This window comes from Dermacentor variabilis, chromosome 4 (genome assembly GCF_050947875.1).
Source record: "Dermacentor variabilis isolate Ectoservices chromosome 4, ASM5094787v1, whole genome shotgun sequence".
Lineage (NCBI taxonomy): Eukaryota > Metazoa > Arthropoda > Arachnida > Ixodida > Ixodidae > Dermacentor > Dermacentor variabilis.
This window is the reverse complement of record NC_134571.1, coordinates 62530600-62550432: the sequence shown is the minus strand read 5'-3', so window position 1 is coordinate 62550432 and position 19833 is coordinate 62530600. Positions and strand designations below refer to the sequence as shown.

The following is a 19833-nucleotide window of genomic DNA, read 5'->3' as shown; positions in this document are numbered from 1 at the left end:
TTTTTAATCGTCAGGTTTCAGGAGTCTGCTCAGCTTTTCGTGCTAACGCTAGTCCCCGTCAACAGGGAATGTTCGGGGTGCTCGGGCTACGAAAGCAAAGCACGCGCTAGTTCTGCCCTCGCTGTTCCACGTTACCACGATACACGGGAAAATACGGTGAGGGAGAGAGCTTCCCGCTCACTGGGCCAGTTGAAGCAGAGAACGTCGGCGCCGTGCCTGTCGAGAAAAGGGATGGTGTAGCTGAAGTCCCGATACTGTCCCGGCGATCCCGTGAACAGGAGCACCAGCGGCCGTTCGCCGCGCTCCTTGTGCTCGGCACGGTCCATGCCCGTGTGCACGTACGTCAGAGGAACCACGGCTCCCGTGTCGGGTGCGTGCTTGTATCCGAGGCGCCCCTCGGCGCGCCACTTCTGCAGTGTTGCGGCCAGAACAATATCCCCGATTGACGTGTAAAGCTAACGGAAAGTTACGAGACAGATAAAGTCGCAATCGACTTGAGGTTACATGATAAAAAGTGAACTGTTTTTTCTGTATCACTCACTCGCGCAAAAGCGGGCGCACTCATGCATTAGCATATGCATACCCTAACTTATTTAGGAAATTCGCTTGGACGAAATTTACATTGGGAAACTATGAAACGGCAATTGAAGACTTCGTGGTGACGCAAAACTACAAATTCGACGGAGTTTCGTGTCAGTTTCCATGCTCAAGAACAGTTACCTTGCCATAGCCTCGCTTATTCGCTGCATGCTGGGGCGAATAACCTCACCGTGCGATTAATAGCCTGGTGGAGTGACTCGCTAGCACAGTGCTTCCACGTATTTTGGGTGGTTGAAATAGGCACAAAAGAGCTTTAGAACCACCGGGACGGGCAGACGCTCTGTGAATTCTGCTCGCGCCTCATCCGAATCAAATGTCGAATTGTCGGAGCGTGTTTGCTATACCCCCAAATGGATGGAACGATAGAGAAATGAAGCGAACCATAGTTCCCATATATGCAGGGATAGTTCGTAGTAGTTCACTACAAATCGCAGGAGATGTAGCTGCATTTGTGAATTATGGCGACATCTATCGATAAAGTTGTTTCAAACTATAAGCGAGCGACAATGGTTCGAGAATAGAGTATTTCTGTCATAGCCTTCCTTTCAGTAGCGAAAAGACGATGCAAATACGAACAAGCAATATATGGCAAAGTTGTTAGGGCGTCGCTGCGCACTAGCCTTGTAGAGCTCTCCACAAGTAGTGACAACGATGTGCCGCTCCTTGTACGACAACGGAGTACTGTGAGGGTGCGGATGACCCAGCCGCCTCACGGCAGAAGTGACGTGGAGTCCCCGGATGTGACACTTATGCGGTTTCCGCACTTTGTCGGCACCGACGTTAGCACTGCCGGCTACCGAACCGTACGGCCAAGGCGACGGCAAATTCAGACCGGCATCTAGCGCTGCTGATGCGCGGCCCCGGCGTGCTCCTGGAGTCAGACTGCCTTGACGAAGGACTCGACATGATGAAAGTCCTGCGTCATCAGTGGAGCAGCGGCACGCTGTGTTTCTTCGGCAATCATTTTCTCTCTCGAATGTCTGTGGAGCTTAAGACCAGTGTTGTGAAATGAGTTCGTTGGTTCGTCTTGACAAGGCGAGCTACAGCAAAAAAAAAAAAAAGAAGGAAAAATGACGACGCAAGAAGGCACAAAGGACGTCGCTGCGTGTGTAACTACGTGTGTCCAGGGTGTGTGCCTACGCGTGTTTCTCGCCGAGGAGATTTCAACGAGCGAATGAGCGAGTCTAGAGTGAATAAAGCTACTCAACTTTCTCATTCGGCAGGATAAGTGGAGCGTATGTCGTTTACATGTAACTGTGGCTTCTCTATTGCTTTACAGGGCGCTCGCGTAACCGAGAAATTTGGCACACAGCGGTATTTCCCCAGAATGAGGATAGGGTACGTGCCAAATCGCATATTGAAAGCTCTGTGTATGGAATGTGTGTACAGTGTCCTCTTGAAGCGCAACATATTTGACAAAGAAGCCTTCAAGAGTATCCGAAATGAGCGACAATATGACCCCAGACAGGCATCGCAGGTACCACGAACTCTCCCGCGAAGACTTAGCAGGGTTAGTCACTTGACCTGTATGGCGGATGTATTCGGTTCCAGCAGTTTCTCCGATTTGACCGCTAGCTTTTATTTTGCGCACCCTCAATAAAAATTCGCTGTTTCCTCCTTAAGCAGTTAGACACCCAAGCACATCGCATCTTACTTCAAGTATACGTTTTATGTGAGCAATTCAGTTCTGAATTTACGATACGCTATTGCCAGTTTTCACATACAAACAGTAATTCATTTTGCGAAGTTCCGCTTGAGTGAAATATGTCACCGGAAATACGCGTTTCATTGTCAGAGGTACCTGCCCGCGTGCGCCAAGTGCCATGTACTTCCGTTTTGAAGGCGCGAATAGCCGATGCCTGCTCTCAATTCTCCCTCGCAATATTCATACTTACAAGCTGAGAACGTACTACAGCGCTCCTTTTGTATAACCGTACACGTAATAGTTTCTAACTTCGAAATATCTTGCTGTAATATCTGAAATACAATTTATTGGTGGTTGACTTATGAAGTTTAACGCCCAAAAGAAACACTGTGGCTATGAACAGAGCGTTGTGGAGAGCTCCCGATTGACTTTGACTGCCTGGTTTCATTACGTGCACTATAATATAAGGAGACAAGCGCTTTTTCATTTCGTTGCCGTCGAAATGCAAAGCCAGGGACCATCGTCCTCGTGTTCGGCAGCACAACGCTGCAGCTACAAAGCCACCGAGAAGAGTTCTGAAACACGGAGCACTTCGAGCAACGTTGCCGTAGTCAACGCTGTTGTTGTCTCTGCAAACTTCCTGCAATCTCACCTGCTTGTTGCCACATGGCTGAGCAGAAGGGCAGACCTTGTCTCCGGTCATCTGCGAATCGTGGTCACGTCGAGTCCAGGGCTGTCGAGTCCAGGGAACATTGTCGGTGCAACAAGGTGCATTGTCGAGCAGGCAAGGGAACCGGAAGCCTTTGTGGGTGCGGCCCATGGCGAGAATATGAACGTGCGCGGCCCGATGGCGAGAATATGCAGAAATATCATTAGAATACAATTTGTTTCGTTGTTACTCTCATCGAGTCAAACTGATAGTCTTTAAACCAAGAACGATCTCAACATCAAGCAATATCACCCTTTCCTGAGGAATGTTGTCGCATAGTAAGCGTCCCAAAGTCGTAAGCCCTGTAAGGTTACAACACTGACATTAAGCTCATTTCATCACTTTGAGCTACAAAGCGGGTTTTGATATTATTCTGTTTTTCATACTACATATTTTCAATCAGCCCTGAGAGGAAGTTGTCGGGGCTTCACATTTATTCGCACTCTTGATGCAATGGTTGTGTCTTGTTTGCTTGCTTCATTAGCTTTTAGTAAATTTTACTTGAACATGAGATCCCGCGCACTGAGCTCCTCCTATTGATGCACAAATTTGTATGAATAATTGCATTATTTATGCTTGATTCATTAGCTTTTTGTAAACTTTACTTGAAGATGAGGTCCCGCGCACGCACCTCCTTCTGTTAATGTACAAGTTTGTATGAATAATTGCATTATTTGTAATAAATTCCAATTTGTACAGTCCTAGGATCGCGCGAACGTGACAAGAAATTAAGCAAAGCGTTTTCAAGTTTTCTCTCTCTCTCTCAAGTAAACGTGTAGCGGTATAAAATTTCCAATTCTCTGTTGTTTATTGTTTATTCTTATTATGCGGTAAGTCGGTTTATTGACCCTGTTATCACGGCGCGAAGTCTCGTCACTTGTTTCAACGCGATACGAATAGTCATATGTTCCGTAACTACGCCCAGTAGTGGTACAGACTTCGGACAGTACATGTCATGCCGAATACGCTTGTGTCCAATCACCGAAGCTAATCCGCCTTTGGCTCGGTCAGTGCTCGTGAGAGGGACTTCCTGAAAGTTTCAAGTGGTGGTAGATTGCCTGAAGCCGCACAATAGTGCAGGTTTCTGGAAATTGCTTGTATTAAAATAAAGTATATGGCCATTAAACGTGCATCCATTCAAATTTCTAGAAATTCGTAGTTATGCAACGTCCCTGTTTCAGAACAAGTTATCGTTACAAAATGATAACCTAGGTGCTGCCCCATCTTCACAAGTACTATAACAAAGCCGGAATCGATATAGGACCAGTTGACCTATATTTAACCATCCATTATTTAATATCTGACTATGTCATTTACTTCCTCTTGATTTTGTACGTTTCACTTAAGTTATGTTCTTGCTGGTATATTACACATCTGCACGCTCGACACATTATTTATGAGTAACGTCGTGGCTCCTGCTTTTATACTGCGTGGCGAGAAATAATGTCTAGCCTAATGTGTACTATACATGCATACACATATGAATAGAAATCGCAGGTATCTCGACTTTGTGTCACCACTACTCTAAGTAACGAATTTCCTAGCTCAAGTACCACAGGCGCCCGTATTTACGCGCGGACCGAGCAGCAGCATAGAGCCCGGTCTTCAGGGTCTGATTCGCACAGTTCTATATATGATCAACAACCTTGATGTAAAGCCCCTTAAACTTCGTAAAGTAGTGACACGCTCCTCCTCCGCCTTCCCTCCTCCTTTCTTCTCCTCTCTTTCACGCTCCCTCCTCGACCGTGACGCCGCCTACACTGCTCGAGCGTAGCAACGGCGCCAACATGCGCTCCTCGCCACTCCACAGTCGCTGTTTGAGCAAAAATGGCGCTGATGCACGGTGCGAGGGCCCACGTGATGCTATTAGGCCAATAGCGACGCGGTGTCGGCCTCGGCCAGAGCGCGCGAGGAGGAGGCGGCATTCTTCAAAGCGTGGCAGTAATCTACGAAGTTTAAGGGGTTTTACCTTGATGCGACCCATGGCTACAGTTCGCTGAAATACAGAGCTTAATTCACGATATAAGGCTGCGTTTGCGGAGTGAAAAAATAACGTACTTTTGCGGATGTTATGAACCATCTCACCGCAAAACATAAATTCACCACGATAAGAACAAGCGGGGCGTCGTTAATAATCGCTGCATCTACTGCAACGTACTGCAACTGAAGTACGGTGGTATGCGTCACAAGGTGTGCTGAAAATAAAAGCAGTGCATCTTCAGAGCCTACATCCTTGAGCTCAACAAGGTATACAGCAACGCAGAAGTCCAGCTTAAATGTTCTGGCACGAGCTCTTTAAGCAAGTCGTTCAAATATTCCATTTGCAATTGCCGGCTTTTAATAGCTTCGTACTGAGAACGTCACAACCTGTCGGTATACATTCAGGGTTCGCGCTGTGCTGGTTCGAGAGCTGTAGGTAATCAGCACTTGCGGCGCTGAACTTTCTTGCAACGGTTCGACAATCCTTTTAATTGGCCAGTAGCAACGGAAGGGGCGTTCACTAACACTCAAGCTATGCGCCCACGAAAGGCTAATTTCTGCAGTTTCATCAGCTTATTTTATGTCCACTGCTGGGCGACGGTCTCTCCCAGCGATCTCTAATTACGTCTAGCTGTTTCGAAGGCTTAGATGTGTTTGCACCGTCACATTGCTGAGACGTTTTTAATTATCGCATTATTCGTACAATAAAAGTGAGCGAACATGGTCAAGTAATTTTCGCGTGATGTCACTAAATATTGAAAGTTTCATCACTCTAATTTACACCCACTGAACGAGGAAGGCTTCTCGCCCAGCGATTTCTAATTACTTTCTTCGAAATGCCGTGTGTGCATACACCGCGATATTACTGAAGCGTTTTGCAACATTGTACTATTTTTACGATAGTAGTGAGCTAACATGTGCACTTGATTGCCCGAAATTTCTACATAGATATGTTCGCCGCACGACAAAAGCCTGTCCCGGCGATCGCCAATTATCCCGTTTCGAAAGCTTATCCGTGCTTACACCGCGATGCTGGTGAGGTGTTTGAAGTGTAGCGTTATGGTTACAATAACAGTGAGAGAATTAACATGCTCACCTGATGACACTGTCGAGCTTGCAAGCGCATATTCACTAATCGTAGTATACTCACCGATGAATGATTCGGTCAAACTGCTCTGGCATCGATCGATTGAATTTTTGTCTTCTGTCCTGAAACATTTACTCGGCCCTGGCGAGGGCATTTGCCGAAGGCGCACGGTAATTTTACACCGACATGGTAAGCATGACAGCCTCAACGCCAGAGGCGCGAGTCTTTGTCGTCTTTTCCCACTTATACCCTGATATTAGCACTGAAGTAATGCCTTCAAAAACGTCGGCAGTCACGTACTTCCATATTCGAGATAGGCATTTCGGAAAGTATTTCGCGACACTCGTAAGCCCCTATCCAAATACAACTGTGTGGATGAGGCCGAAACCCGCCGCTAATTTGGGTGCGTTCCGGACCACTTTTGACCGGAAGCCACACACACACGACGTTGTCTTCTTCGTCCCTCACTTCATCTTCGTCGTATACCCTTACGCTGCTCGCCTGTAGCGCTAACACAACACAAACAGCTGAGGTTCTGTAAGCCCTTCAGATTAGAAGACAATGGTTTTTGAAATATTATCTACTGTTATGCTACGTATGCGAAAGACTCTTTAATATAAGACGGTTACACGCTGAAGGCAGCATCTCCGACCTTCATACCTCTATGTACTGCCGCGCTCAATATGGGTTGCAACCACGGAGTAAGTTACGACACTAGAATCTGTATCTTTTTGTGTGTGTGTGTGTTTGTGTAGCCGCTGACATTCTGCCATACAGTGACCGTATGGCAGCATGACAGCGCCCACGCACGCAGTAAAAATTCCTGGTCACCGTTCAGAGTACTGGTAGCGCCCTATATTCAAGAAAAATGGCATTTGCCATATTTATTATTGAGAGCTGACGGGCGTGTTGCACCTCATATTGGACGCGATAAAACGTGAAGTAACAGTCTCCTCGTGCTCATTGTTGTAAAAACCGCTTTTCTTGGCACACAGGGACGAAGCTGTAAAGGCGGAACCGCATGGCGCGATTTCAGGCGCGATTGACGCGCGGATGGTGGGACGCGCGCGTCATTTTGACGCGTGCCCAGCATGATCCGCCACGAAATCGCGCCGCCGCGTGCTGCTGCTCGGAGTAGAAAAAAACGCGTCGCGCGGCGCGTCCACCAATCAGAGTTCAGCTAAGTCACGTGGCATTTGGTCACGTGGCATTTTGGTTCTTTTTTTGCCACCAGATGGCCTTGCTCTCTGCGCATCTCGACGGAACCTCCTCGGCGGAACTTTTTTTTTTTTCTCGGCAGAACTGGCGCGCGCGTCAAGGAAAACATGTGCTACCGTGATTTCGTTCGCGCATCGTGTTCACCTAAAATGAACAAAGCAACCTTCAACGAGGCCCTAATAACTGAAGTGGAAAAGCGTCGCGTCTCATCGCTAATACTGGCAAGACAATTTGCTAATAATATTACCAGTGTATGGTGTTAGCTCTCTTCTCACCAAGCAGGCCGCACCCACATGTACCTCCTGACCCGCATTTTTTCTTGCTTCAGTATCAGCATCCCCGTTAATAGTAGCAATCGCCTCTTCTGCTCGGTAGTAAGCGGCCGACCCTCCTTTTTATATGTGAAGTTGTAAACAAGCAGCGGCTTCTCAGCATGCGGAAGGTACATAGTCGCAGTTTCGCACACAATATTGCTGCTTGAAATTAAGCTTGATAAATACACTTCGGAAAGAAATGTCGCTGTCTAGTTACACTCAGATTATTCTTATTGTAGTGTTCTGTAAGTTTAAGGGCATATTATATATGCGGTAACAGAGACAATACAGGTCTTTGGGAGTTATGTTGTCTGGCAACCCGGAAAACGCGGCGCGAAAGCGCCGCTCCTTTTTTTCGTACGGGTGCTCGCGCGTCGGCGGCAACGCGGGCGTTTGCCGCCCGTCGCGTTTTTCGCTCACGAAAAACGCGCCATGCGGTTCCAGCTTAACATAGCGTGGTGGGTTGACGTGTTGATAATCTATTCTGCATTTTTTTAAACGTCAACCCGCGGTATCCGAAAAGCACTTCACGGATGCTTGTTGCCGTCTGATAATGGTACACCGACAGAGATCAAATTGATGCCGATTTGGCAAAAGCTGACGGTAAGAACATGCCCAAACCAGTTCTACTCAGTTCCTCGTGTATCCGACGTTATATCTTTGATGAATATGTTACGTAACCGGCTTGAAGGTAATTTTCATCTAAAAAAATTGAAAGCAGATTGCACTGCACTGTACAAAAGGTCGCACGAAGTTAGCCCCCACAAAGCCCGAGCAACATTCCACGTTAAAGAAAATTAGAACAACATGCTCACCTTTATTTCTAACCACGGAGGGTATACACTCGTACCAAGAGAACAGCGAAATGTTACTTGGGTTTAACGTAATTAGCGCAGTAATTGTTTAGTTATTGGTTTTCAGCACTATTTACAAACGAAACTTCCCTTCAGCATATCAGAAGCACCACAATGGCTTCCGAGTTGTTTCCCGCGCTTAAATCAGAATTTTCAGCTATCAAAATCACCGCATCAAAAATGACACGTTGGACGTTGTGGGGTTAGCATGCATAAAATAGTGGTATAACAGCGTTTTCGCAATCCAGCCCAATCGAAGTACAACCGGTAGTCGAACCCACGTACTCGCGCTCAGCAGTACAATGCCACAGTCCTTGAGCCACAGCGACAGGACGGCGCTCTTGAATAAACCTAACGTAGTTTGTAGACACCATGCAAATGTCAACGGGAAAGATGAATCCAGGGACAAGGAATCTGACAACGGAGAACGGCTCCATCTGACGACGGACTTATAATGACCGCTAGAGAAAATTATGAGAGAAACCTAGCGTACTTCGCATCCTTAAGTCATTTATTGCGCAGAGCAGTTAACCAGCTATATTTGTTTTAGCTCGTTGCTTTGAAACTCGAGCAAAGCATAGCTGCCCTCTGACGCGCTGCACTTGGTCTTGAATTGGCCCATGTTTAACAATTACGAATGTGCTAATCAACTGAAAAGCTTGAAATGTTGCATATCTCGTAGTCAGTTCTTCGATTCTCTCTGTGCGTCTTAGTGTGCCCACGACTGGAGGCGTGCTATGTGAGTGTTGCGGTACAGCGCGACGTTACAAACGCTCAAATTTGGTTTCCTAAGACAGCACTGTGTTGCGGAGTCTGTTGGTGCCAAGTGAAATGGCACAACCCACTACGGGGAATAGGTCAAGAATCAGACGGAATTGGGGAACGAAAACGTAAAACAAATATTAAAAATGGTGCATTTGATGTTGTCGTCCTCTATATACATCTATCGCGCCGCCCAGCGCAAGAACGCGCACATTTGCAGTATAAGTTTGCCGTATAAAAAGCATTTGTTCGTGTTAGCAACACGGCTCGCTAGTCAATCTTTTGCTAAAGGCTGTTGGTTTAGCAAATACATCTTGGAGAAGCCAGGGAGAAAAGAAGAAGCACGACGCAAACACGCCAGAAATGAACTTTAAGCTGGAACCGCATGGCGCGTTTTTCGCGAGCGAAAAACGCGACGGGCGGCAAACGCCCGCGTTGCCGCCGACGCGCGAGCACCCGTACGAAAAAAAGGAGCGGCGCTTTCGCGCCGCGTTTTCCGGGTTGCCAGACAACATAACTCCCAAAGACCTGTATTGTCTCTGTTACCGCATATATAATATGCCCTTAAACTTACAGAACACTACAATAAGAATAATCTGAGTGTAACTAGACAGCGACATTTCTTTCCGAAGTGTATTTATCAAGCTTAATTTCAAGCAGCAATATTGTGTGCGAAACTGCGACTATGTACCTTCCGCATGCTGAGAAGCCGCTGCTTGTTTACAACTTCACATATAAAAAGGAGGGTCGGCCGCTTACTACCGAGCAGAAGAGGCGATTGCTACTATTAACGGGGATGCTGATACTGAAGCAAGAAAAAATGCGGGTCAGGAGGTACATGTGGGTGCGGCCTGCTTGGTGAGAAGAGAGCTAACACCATACACTGGTAATATTATTAGCAAATTGTCTTGCCAGTATTAGCGATGAGACGCGACGCTTTTCCACTTCAGTTATTAGGGCCTCGTTGAAGGTTGCTTTGTTCATTTTAGGTGAACACGATGCGCGAACGAAATCACGGTAGCACATGTTTTCCTTGACGCGCGCGCCAGTTCTGCCGAGAAAAAAAAAAAGTTCCGCCGAGGAGGTTCCGTCGAGATGCGCAGAGAGCAAGGCCATCTGGTGGCAAAAAAAGAACCAAAATGCCACGTGACCAAATGCCACGTGACTTAGCTGAACTCTGATTGGTGGACGCGCCGCGCGACGCGTTTTTTTCTACTCCGAGCAGCAGCACGCGGCGGCGCGATTTCGTGGCGGATCATGCTGGGCACGCGTCAAAATGACGCGCGCGTCCCACCATCCGCGCGTCAATCGCGCCTGAAATCGCGCCATGCGGTTCCGCCTTTACGGGGTATAATATACAACAGGGAAGCAGTACCACGTATGCCGTGGGTAAGCCGCCAGATTTACAACGTTCTCTTGTTTTTGGTCGGGTTCTGGTCGCAAAGCAAATGTGGCTTGCTAACACTGGAACAGCGCGGCATAAGAGCCAACAGCGCGCCCCACGTGCATCGAAGCGCAAGTCATGCTCTTCAAGCACTGGCTGAGGATCACAAGGCAACACAAAACATTCCCGGACGAAGTCGCTCAGAAAACAAAAGAGAAAAAGGATTAAGACAAGGAAAGCACTAATTCACGCGTATACTTCATTTCAAGGGTACAACAAGAGCAAGAAAGGCCGGGTTGTGCTGTAAACAGCGCAGCTCGCGGCTCGTGCGGATGAGAACTTGCACGAGCGGGTGAGTTCACTCGGAATTGTAACTTAAGAGCCTCCCAGCGATGAGTCGTCGCGACTATACCAGAAAATGTGCGCGACGGCAATTTAAACTAAGGCTACACGCACGAACTTCGCAAACTTTCCGATGAAGTAAAGTGCTAAGACGCGACAGGCAATACTATATACAGATGGTTCCCGCAACACTCACCAGAGCAATACTGGATGCCAAATAATTTGCTCAGTCACCAAATTTACGCTATTGTAGCAACCTGTGCATTCAGATGTGCGTTTAAGTTCGTCGACCTTTCGAGTATGCAGAAGCGCATCACTCGCAGCCTCGGTCGATAATTGTCACAGCAATCACAACCTTAACAGCGGTACTTTGTTGAATAGGCGAGTACGATAGCAAGTTATTCCATCACGAGAAATGACAGAAAACTGCATCAACGTAAAGCAGCTTTAAATATCTTAACCTTTCCATGCATAATGTTATCACTCATCTGAATTAACGTTTCTTATGTGTAATGTTTTCAACCAACAAAACGCGGCAATTTAGGCGCTCGACGAACGTTCGTGGTGCGAAGGGGTGTGCGGGCTTTTGGAAATAGTGCGAAGAATAAGCCGCTGCAAGGCACACAAACGTAAGCCGCACCGAATCATAGAAAGCAGTGTGCTCCCATTACAGCATTTAAATTGTTGAGCGTTGTACAGCGGCACGAAGTGAGATGTTCAATGTTTACATCAACGATATCGTGAACATGGACACAACAGTTAAGTACGTAATATACGCAGATGATTCAACGATACTTATCTCTGACATTAACCTGCCTCATCTAATATCCAGAGCTAACGACGCACTTTCGGATATTTCCTCGTGGTCAAATATCAATAGACTAAAGATTAATCCAAATAAAACAAAAGCTGTTATATTTCATGCTAAAAATAAAATAATGCCTGCTCACCAGCCGTTAATTCTTGATTCACAGCAAATAGATATTGTTGATACGCATAAAATACTTGGGGTTTACTTTTCATCGAAATTAAGTTGGGATGCTCACGTTAATTATACCTATGTAGGAAAATCTCATCTGTAACAGGAGTCGTGTCTCGCTGCCGTAGTCTGCTGCCACTCAAGGCCAAGCTTCAAATATATCACGCATTATTTAACTCACATTTAAATTATTGTACGTTGATTTGGGGCACAAGAACAAAAAGAAACATAAATAAAATACTTGTTCTACAAAAAAGGATAATTCGCTACGTTGGGAACATTGAACGTCTGGGAACCACATGCAAATAATTTGAAAGGTTCAGTATAGCTCGCGTTGACAACATTTACTCATACCGCTTGTTGAACACACTCTTTTTTTCAAACAGAGAACTCTCGGACTTTATTACAGCCTTATCATGTCTAAAGCGTCGTGTTATACAGTACCTACAAGAAACACCCATATATGGTCTATACCTCGATTTCGTACAACTTATAAGTATCAAACTTTGGCATACAACGTCCCAACAACACTAAACACATATGAAAACACAACCAGTTGCAGTAAAAAACAGTTACGTTCTTTCTTTTGTTCTATTGTTTGCTAGTAAAAGATTCAGTATCTATAAATATGTACTATATATAATATATGTGCTGCTTGCGAATCGGTTATTAAAAACATTAAATTTATTTTTGCAGCATTTTTAGTGTGTTTGTGTGAGTGGTAAATATGCGGTACTATGTGTCGAAATTTGCATGTGCATTTTCATGTGCATCGTATTTCAAGTGTATTTGTGTGATTTATGAATGTTATATTATGCATTGTAATCTGCATCTTTTTCATTTTTGCCTTTGTAACGGCGTATCTTATTCCTTTTCCTCTGGACTTTGTATAGCCGCTGCCATGTAACGGTTACCTGGGCCCCGTCAAGCCGTTTTTACGGCTTTTAGCCCAGCGGACCTTCCAGCATATTGTCTGGTAAATAAACTAAACGTTTTAAATAATGTTTTTATTTTTTTTTACATTTGCCGGGGCTTGTCATGTTTTTCATTAGTGTGAATGTTTTACGCAAAGCCACTGGCGGACAAGCCGGTATCGCTTCAGGCGTGAGGAAGTACACTGGACGCACAATTATCTTTATGTATTGAGGATTTGTTGCCCCAAACGCAAAGCCTTGTAGACGCTGAACACCGCTTGACATGTGCCAGGAACTTCTGTGAGCCACTCACGAAAGCACGCTGGTTTTGTGAGACGCTCACAAAAGCGCACTGGTATTGCGTCCGCTTTCTTTGGAAAAACAAAAACATTTTGGACAGATGGTCCGATGCAGGGTGCTGTGATTACCGGACAATGTTCTCAAATAGAAACCAGTGTTCAGAGGCAAACAAACACACCTTCATCCTTCCTTGAATTATTTCTTGTGGCTCTAGAATGTGCTTCTGACATTATCAACCAGGAAACTTTTTCTTGAGGAATTCGTGCATGTGCTCGTACACGACCAACATGACGGCGCCACCGGGACCAAGCCGGAGGACCTTGGGCAAGAGACCTTTGTAGAGTGCAAAGAAACCTTCCTCCACGTACACGGTGCGCACACTCTGCAGACAAGTCCTGTACTTGATCGTGCCAGGCGGCCCGGGCTGCGGGCCCTGGATGCGGCTCTTGGCCACGTCGAACGGTATGTTCATCATGGAAGCGCCCGTGCCAGCCACGAACCCTGTTGCCAGTCGCATGGCGAAGGTAGCCGCCTCGCTGTCCAACTTTGGCAGCTTGTCCTTGACTGTGAAGTAAAAACCAAAGTAGAACATGTTGAACAGTCCGTTTCGACTCATGGTCGAGGTGAGCCCGAGGTTCAGGCCCCGAAGGCCAAACCCTGCCTCACGGTATATCTGTCTGGCTACGGCGAACGTGCTTGGCTGCATCGTGACGACCTGCTTGTCGGTCTGCAGCCGCACCTTGACCACTTCGAACGGGTTCACGAACACAGCTTCGGTGAGACCTGCGAATAGTCCGGCTAAAGAGAGGGTGATGGCCGTCTGGGGGCCGCCGAACGCGAACATCTTCTTGTATTGTTCGAAGGTGAAGAACTTGACGGCTCGCTTGGGCGTTTCGGCCAGGATCGGTGGCAAGATTCCCTTGTAGATGGCCAGGTATCCCTCAGAGCGGACCATGCGCCGGAAGCAGTCGGCGATCGAGGTGTAGCGATGCTCTCCGGCAGCGGCGAGCAGCTGGTTGTGCTGCACCTGGAAGCGGGTCTTGACCACGTCCAGCGGGTGCATCAGGCAGATCTCGACGAAGCCAGCCGAGCCGCCCGACGCAATCTGGATGGTGGCTTCTCGCGCCAGCTTCCGGACGCCCGAGCGCTCCGACATGGTGCTGCTGCTTGTGCTGGTAACGCTGCTGTGTCCACCTTTCTGCAAAGTGACACGAAATCAGAGAGGAAAACATTACGTCACATCTTGGCCTATTACAGCCGAGCACATGGTGAAGCCCAAGTGTAGGCCGCGCCGCTTACTGCGACACGATAGCACGCACTTGCCTTCGCTGTCGGAAGTATGTCTGCCAAGGAGGTTAAAGAAAATCTTTCTTTAGAAAGAAAACCTGACTTCAGAGGCCAATACATAAAGTCCGCGATTAACGTAAGTGAACTTATTCAAAGTCTTAACTATAGACCACCACAAAGCGTCGAACACGGAAAGTTCACTCAATCACAGTTGTTCAAATGTATTCTATCTCACAAGAAACTTGCAGCAGTGTCAAAGCTACGAGGTGCACACAGTCGATATCCTTGCGCAGCGAAACATAGTTCAAGGCAAAAATATCTGGTTATTGGCGGCAGGGGCAGTTCTATGTTTACTTGGTACACGATGTTACAGCGATACGAGACGGGTTAAGACCTTTGCGCATGCACGTCGTATACGGCTAATTATTGTGGCAGTTGTTGTAGTTTACCCCTAATAGCCACCCTAACCATGATTACGTAACAGCATAGCAGTGTACATAAAGCCAAGATCACCCGCTTCGACTCGAGTTCGCGCTTGTTACTGGCTCTCCGGTCTGACAGCAAGAAATAAGTGCTAAACTCCATCGTCGCTTAGTCTCATCTCACGATGAGGGAAAAGCAGCGGGTATGCTTTGTCGTCATTACTGAACTCAACAGCTGTTTGTGTTGACGGTGCTAGGACTACAACGGCGGAGCTGAGCTTTGAAGATTTCCAGTTAGCCAATTGCGCCACAGCCTTGGCACAGGTGATGATGCGGCTGTAAAAGCCTACTTGCTCACTTCATCATGAATCTACTACTCCGCTCTAGTATGGTACGTGACGACGGTGGCGAGGGGACGCCAAATAGACGCCGAGAAGAAGATGCGGTGCGCGTGAAGATTTATAAGGGCGTTCGCTCTTACTATAGTGGCTAAGGAGACTGCAAGGAACTGCTGAGAAAGCATATGCAGGAAGATTATCCCACTGTCGCATTCATGTAAACGCAGCTTATGGTTACAACGTCAAAACATTTGCTGCGTCAATCTAACCATGGAGTATGTGTCGAAAGGATGACAAGGAAGACGCTGAGCAAACGACGTGGCGCCGATGAACACGTCTTATGGGTCCTTCGGTATTCTTATTGGCTAAGAAGTCCTGCAGCTTCCGCAGTGCTGCAAGGAATTACTGAGATAGAGTATAGCGAACATTATCAAAACAGTGTAACCATGAAACAGTTCTAGACAGCTCACTTGCTCTAAAGGAGTATGAGTGGGCTTGCAGTGGTTTCCTAATGATTCAAGTAGAACGGTTTCAAGCATTCCTTGAACTCCTAGGGACGTAGCGCGCTAGCGCGTTTAGGGTTCACGCTATTAGAGAACGTGAGGAAAGTTTGAAATCAAAGTTTAATCGTGCCAACACCGGAACGCACGCGTTACAGCAAATCGTGCGATTAAATCACGGGGGCCAATATTCAGCAACGGTTAAAGCATGAACGGAATCAGCAGCACATATTTGGGTGCCGAATAAGGCTCAGCCAGTTTGTCGAAAGGCGTTCTGGCTGACAGACAAACATGAGTTACAAGCAAACGTTTAGACAAAAGCAACAATAAAACAGCTTGAAAATTGATTGTTTGCAATCGACGCTTGCTTGATATATCCTTATACAGAGGGGCCCAATGCAGGAGCCGAGCGGTTGCGCTCAAGCAACACGGGTCAAAACGCTGCGCGCGTTTCCAAAACATCACACCTTTCCGAACGCGAAACCTGAAAGAGACGTGGCACGTTGGTTGGTTGGTTGTTCCTCAGTGAAATGGCGAACTCACTCCGGGGGATCGACCATGAATCGGCCGGTACGAGTGTTAAGGATAATTTAAATCTTAAGGAAAATACGTCTCACCGGAGGACAAAGAATCGTCTTCGTCGAAGCCATCGTACTGCCTCCAACAAAGCGCTGACTCTCACGGTAGTATCTGGCTATTAGGTGGGGGAAGGGGGCGAGTGAAGCGGCAATGGCCGTGGCGGAAGCAATGGTGACGGTGATGATGATAATCAACTGTATACGTACACGCACCTACGGCGAAAGCACAGGAATATGAGGCAACAAGAAAGCAATATAGATAACTGTATCCGTGATACAAAGCGACTATAACAATAAATTTTGACACGTGCCTTAGGTGTTATTTTTAATTATTATCCCCTCAAAATTATTTAGTAATTTTTAGATTCTTCTAATTTTCGCAGTTTGCTATGGCACTGGAGCATTTATGTGCACCCTTAGTTTGACACTGCTATTAATTTTCTTAAATATTAATGGGAAACAATAACTACAGACGACTAATAAACTTCGTGGTGCTTGCTTGCTTGCTCGCCTACTCCTTATTTAATTTCATTAGGAAACAGATTTACTTGACATAAAACTATTCTTTCTTAAAAATTATCATAATTTACATAGACAGTACATTTCGTGGTATTAGAATATATTCGAACACACGATAAGCGATTTCATAAATGATCTAATTATTGATTTAGCATAAGACTGAATTTTAAGAAATGATTATAACTATATATAAACGGCAAATTTTGCGGCATTAGAACAGTTTCTACTACACGGTAAGCGATTTCGTAAATTATATAATTATTGATTTAGCATAATTAATTTAAGATTTCTCCGAACCCGTTGTGGGACCGCTTCTTCCTCGTTTTTCTGGAGCCGCGCTTAGACGTACAACAGTGTCGTGCAAGAACATGCACTGCTTGAGACGCGTGGCGTCAGCAAGAGTGCTGAAACTGTTTCAGCGCCCTAGAAGTATTTCACCCACGGGAGTTTCGATGCCTACGGCTTCCATTCTGATGTAGCTATGTGCCTTTTGTTCTCAAACGGCCAAAAGACGCGGTTTGATCAGCCGGTGATGAAGCGGCCTCCAATAGTTCATTTGGCCGCGCACGTTGTTTTTTCGTCCTTTCGATTTTGTAAAGTCATTTTCAACAAGGTAGTGCGTAATAAATAAACATTACTAAAATTGACCGACGGCAGGATTCGAGCAAAGGACCTATAGCACAGAAGCTCGACATTGAAACCATTACGCCACCGACGCTTTACATTTTTTTTATTGCCTGTTTAGTAATGCCGGATCAAACAACAACTTGAAGTTGGGAAAACAAGAATGAAAATGGTACGTCGAATCTCCTCGCGGAGTTATCTGAATGACGCGTAAGCATTTCGTAGTAACGACGTGGTGTTGAGTGGTCGTGCGCTGGTGTGTTTGGTATGATTGCGAGAACGACCGTGAAAGACTCGTGAAACGGAGAAGCGCGATTTCAACACCGATGAGTCAAGCGAGACCTGCCCGAGACGACGTAGAGGAGGCGAGTACAAGCAATGTTCCCCCGCAGCGCACGTGGACGTGGGGTGAAATCACGAGGGATGTGTAGGAAATGAAGGAAATGTATGCAGCTTTCCATATTACACCAACATCCACTAATGAGGAATAGGCAGTGGGAGGCATGGCTTGCGGACGAGGGTCGGGAGAGCCAGTTGGCTCTTCTGGACCAAGCCCAGCGAGCCGCTCGTGCCAGTGGGGCCCTGGAATAGGGGCTCCAACCATCGTGCCTTATTTTATTTACATTGAATAAAGTTTTACTCTCTCTCTCCCTGGAACGTCGGTATCGGGCGGCGTCGGCACGGCGTCGTTCTTCCCGTTTGTTGCGTTCGGCAGCGCGCTGCTGTAGTTCGCCGCTCTGCGCAGCGTTGTTCATTTGTTTCTGGCGTAAGCTGTATTCACGCTGATACTCTGCATTCCTACGTTTCCGCTCTTCTGCGCTAGGCGTCTGCGGTCGTCTTGGCACCATTACGGTAAATGCGACAGCGCTGCGGCGACACGGACTGCTGCGGAAGGCGGCGCAACGTGAACTGATGAGGTAAACAAACTACTGCAGGTGGCAGCGCCAGGTGCCCTGATGACGTTCCGATCCGAAGCCACGGCTTCTCCACAGTTCGGGTATACGGTGGCTAGTTCAGGCATAGAGTTTCATACAATAATTACTAGAGGGAACTCTGACGCTGCAGCCGTTGTACCACCATGGGAATGATGGGAAGTGCAGGGATTTGTCTGATCTTCGTGCTTGGGTATTGTGACGTTCTTGTATATTACGCAATATAAATCTTACTGTCGTAAATTTCAGCGCAATCTACACTCTTAGAAGTGCAGAAGACGCCGCGAACACGCACGATTGCTATCAATTGCAATGATTGAGCTTGTCCAGGTGGCCAAATCGAAACGCGCCAAGCGTCTCAAGGTACTGGCATGCCAGTGATAAATCGATAAGGGCGTTTCATTCACTTGTCGATACATGTGTCCGTAGTTTAATGGCTAAATTTATACTTAAAGCAACTGATTTCTAGATTTTTGTTCTTACGAGACACGACAAATCCTTTCTTGCGAACAGTTATTCAAGTCCGATTGAGCAATGTCTTAGCTAAGTTTGTTGTCTCGATGAGGGAGGGTGGGTGTTACGCAACGAGTAAATTTTTACGTGAGGTGGTCGTAGTATTTAGATTTTTAAACCACCACTTTTCCATAGAATATTTGGCTACAGTCAGTCGTAAGCGAATAAGCTCGGATTTAATAGATTTTATGTTCGTTCCCAGAACCATTATATCGATTAATGTACCGCGAAGGCCAAGGGAAAGATGTGCTAAAACGTGTGAAAGGAATGATTGTACCAGGTGGATTGAAAACATTCTTTTTTAAAACTACATACTAATACCTTGCCTGTGAAAACATGGCTAGAAGAAAGAGGGGACTATTTACCATGGGGAGCTAACTGTTTGATTTGCAAGAAATTAGAAACTATAGAACACGTTCTTCTTGACTGTTGGAGTGCGGTCTTCTTTTGGGATATTATGCAAAGAACTATTAAAAAAGGAATTGCCGTTAACAGCGCATGGTATCCGTTACCTATCCACAGTGCAAGACAGTATACCTTATAACATGTTCTTTCTTCTCGGCCTTCACAGTATCTTGAGAAACCGCATGGCTGTAAAGAATTGATATAAATGTGAGAACAGTAAACTCACGTTTTGCTGAAAATATCAGTAAACTAGGGGAAGTGTTTCAGAAGTTAGCGTATGACGATGAACTGTTGTTATTGATGGATGCTCTTGCCAAAATGAAAGTTTTGTAATCTCAACCGCAAGCTCCAAGCGCAGCGGTGGGAAAGTGAATATTGTCAGATGGTGGTAGCAGTGTGTATTGATGTATTTGTTGATTGTCTGGAAATAAAGAAAAAAAAGTGTCCGTAGTTTAATGGTCGTAATATCAGGCTTCTGTGCTAGAATTCCTGTGTTCGATTCCTGCCGTCGGACAATTTTAATGTTTATTTAATTGTTTATTACGCAGTACATTGTTGACAATGAGTTTACAGTCACAAAGCCGTTTGCAGCCAAAAAGACGAAGTTTAGGCAAATTCATGTACTTC

At 46.3% G+C, this 19833-nt stretch overlaps 1 protein-coding gene across 1 annotated transcript in view; it reads right to left on the bottom strand.

The window, feature by feature from the left end:
- Positions 1 to 12203: 12203 nt before the first annotated feature.
- LOC142579269 (mitochondrial 2-oxodicarboxylate carrier) overlaps positions 12204 to 19833 on the bottom strand; it is a 28602-nt gene continuing 20972 nt past the window's right edge. Inside the window, exon 4 of the mRNA XM_075689304.1 lies at positions 12204 to 14286. Coding sequence (XP_075545419.1) covers positions 13321 to 14286 — 966 coding nt within the window. The 3' untranslated portion in view covers positions 12204 to 13320. The remainder of the gene's footprint in view (positions 14287 to 19833) is intronic.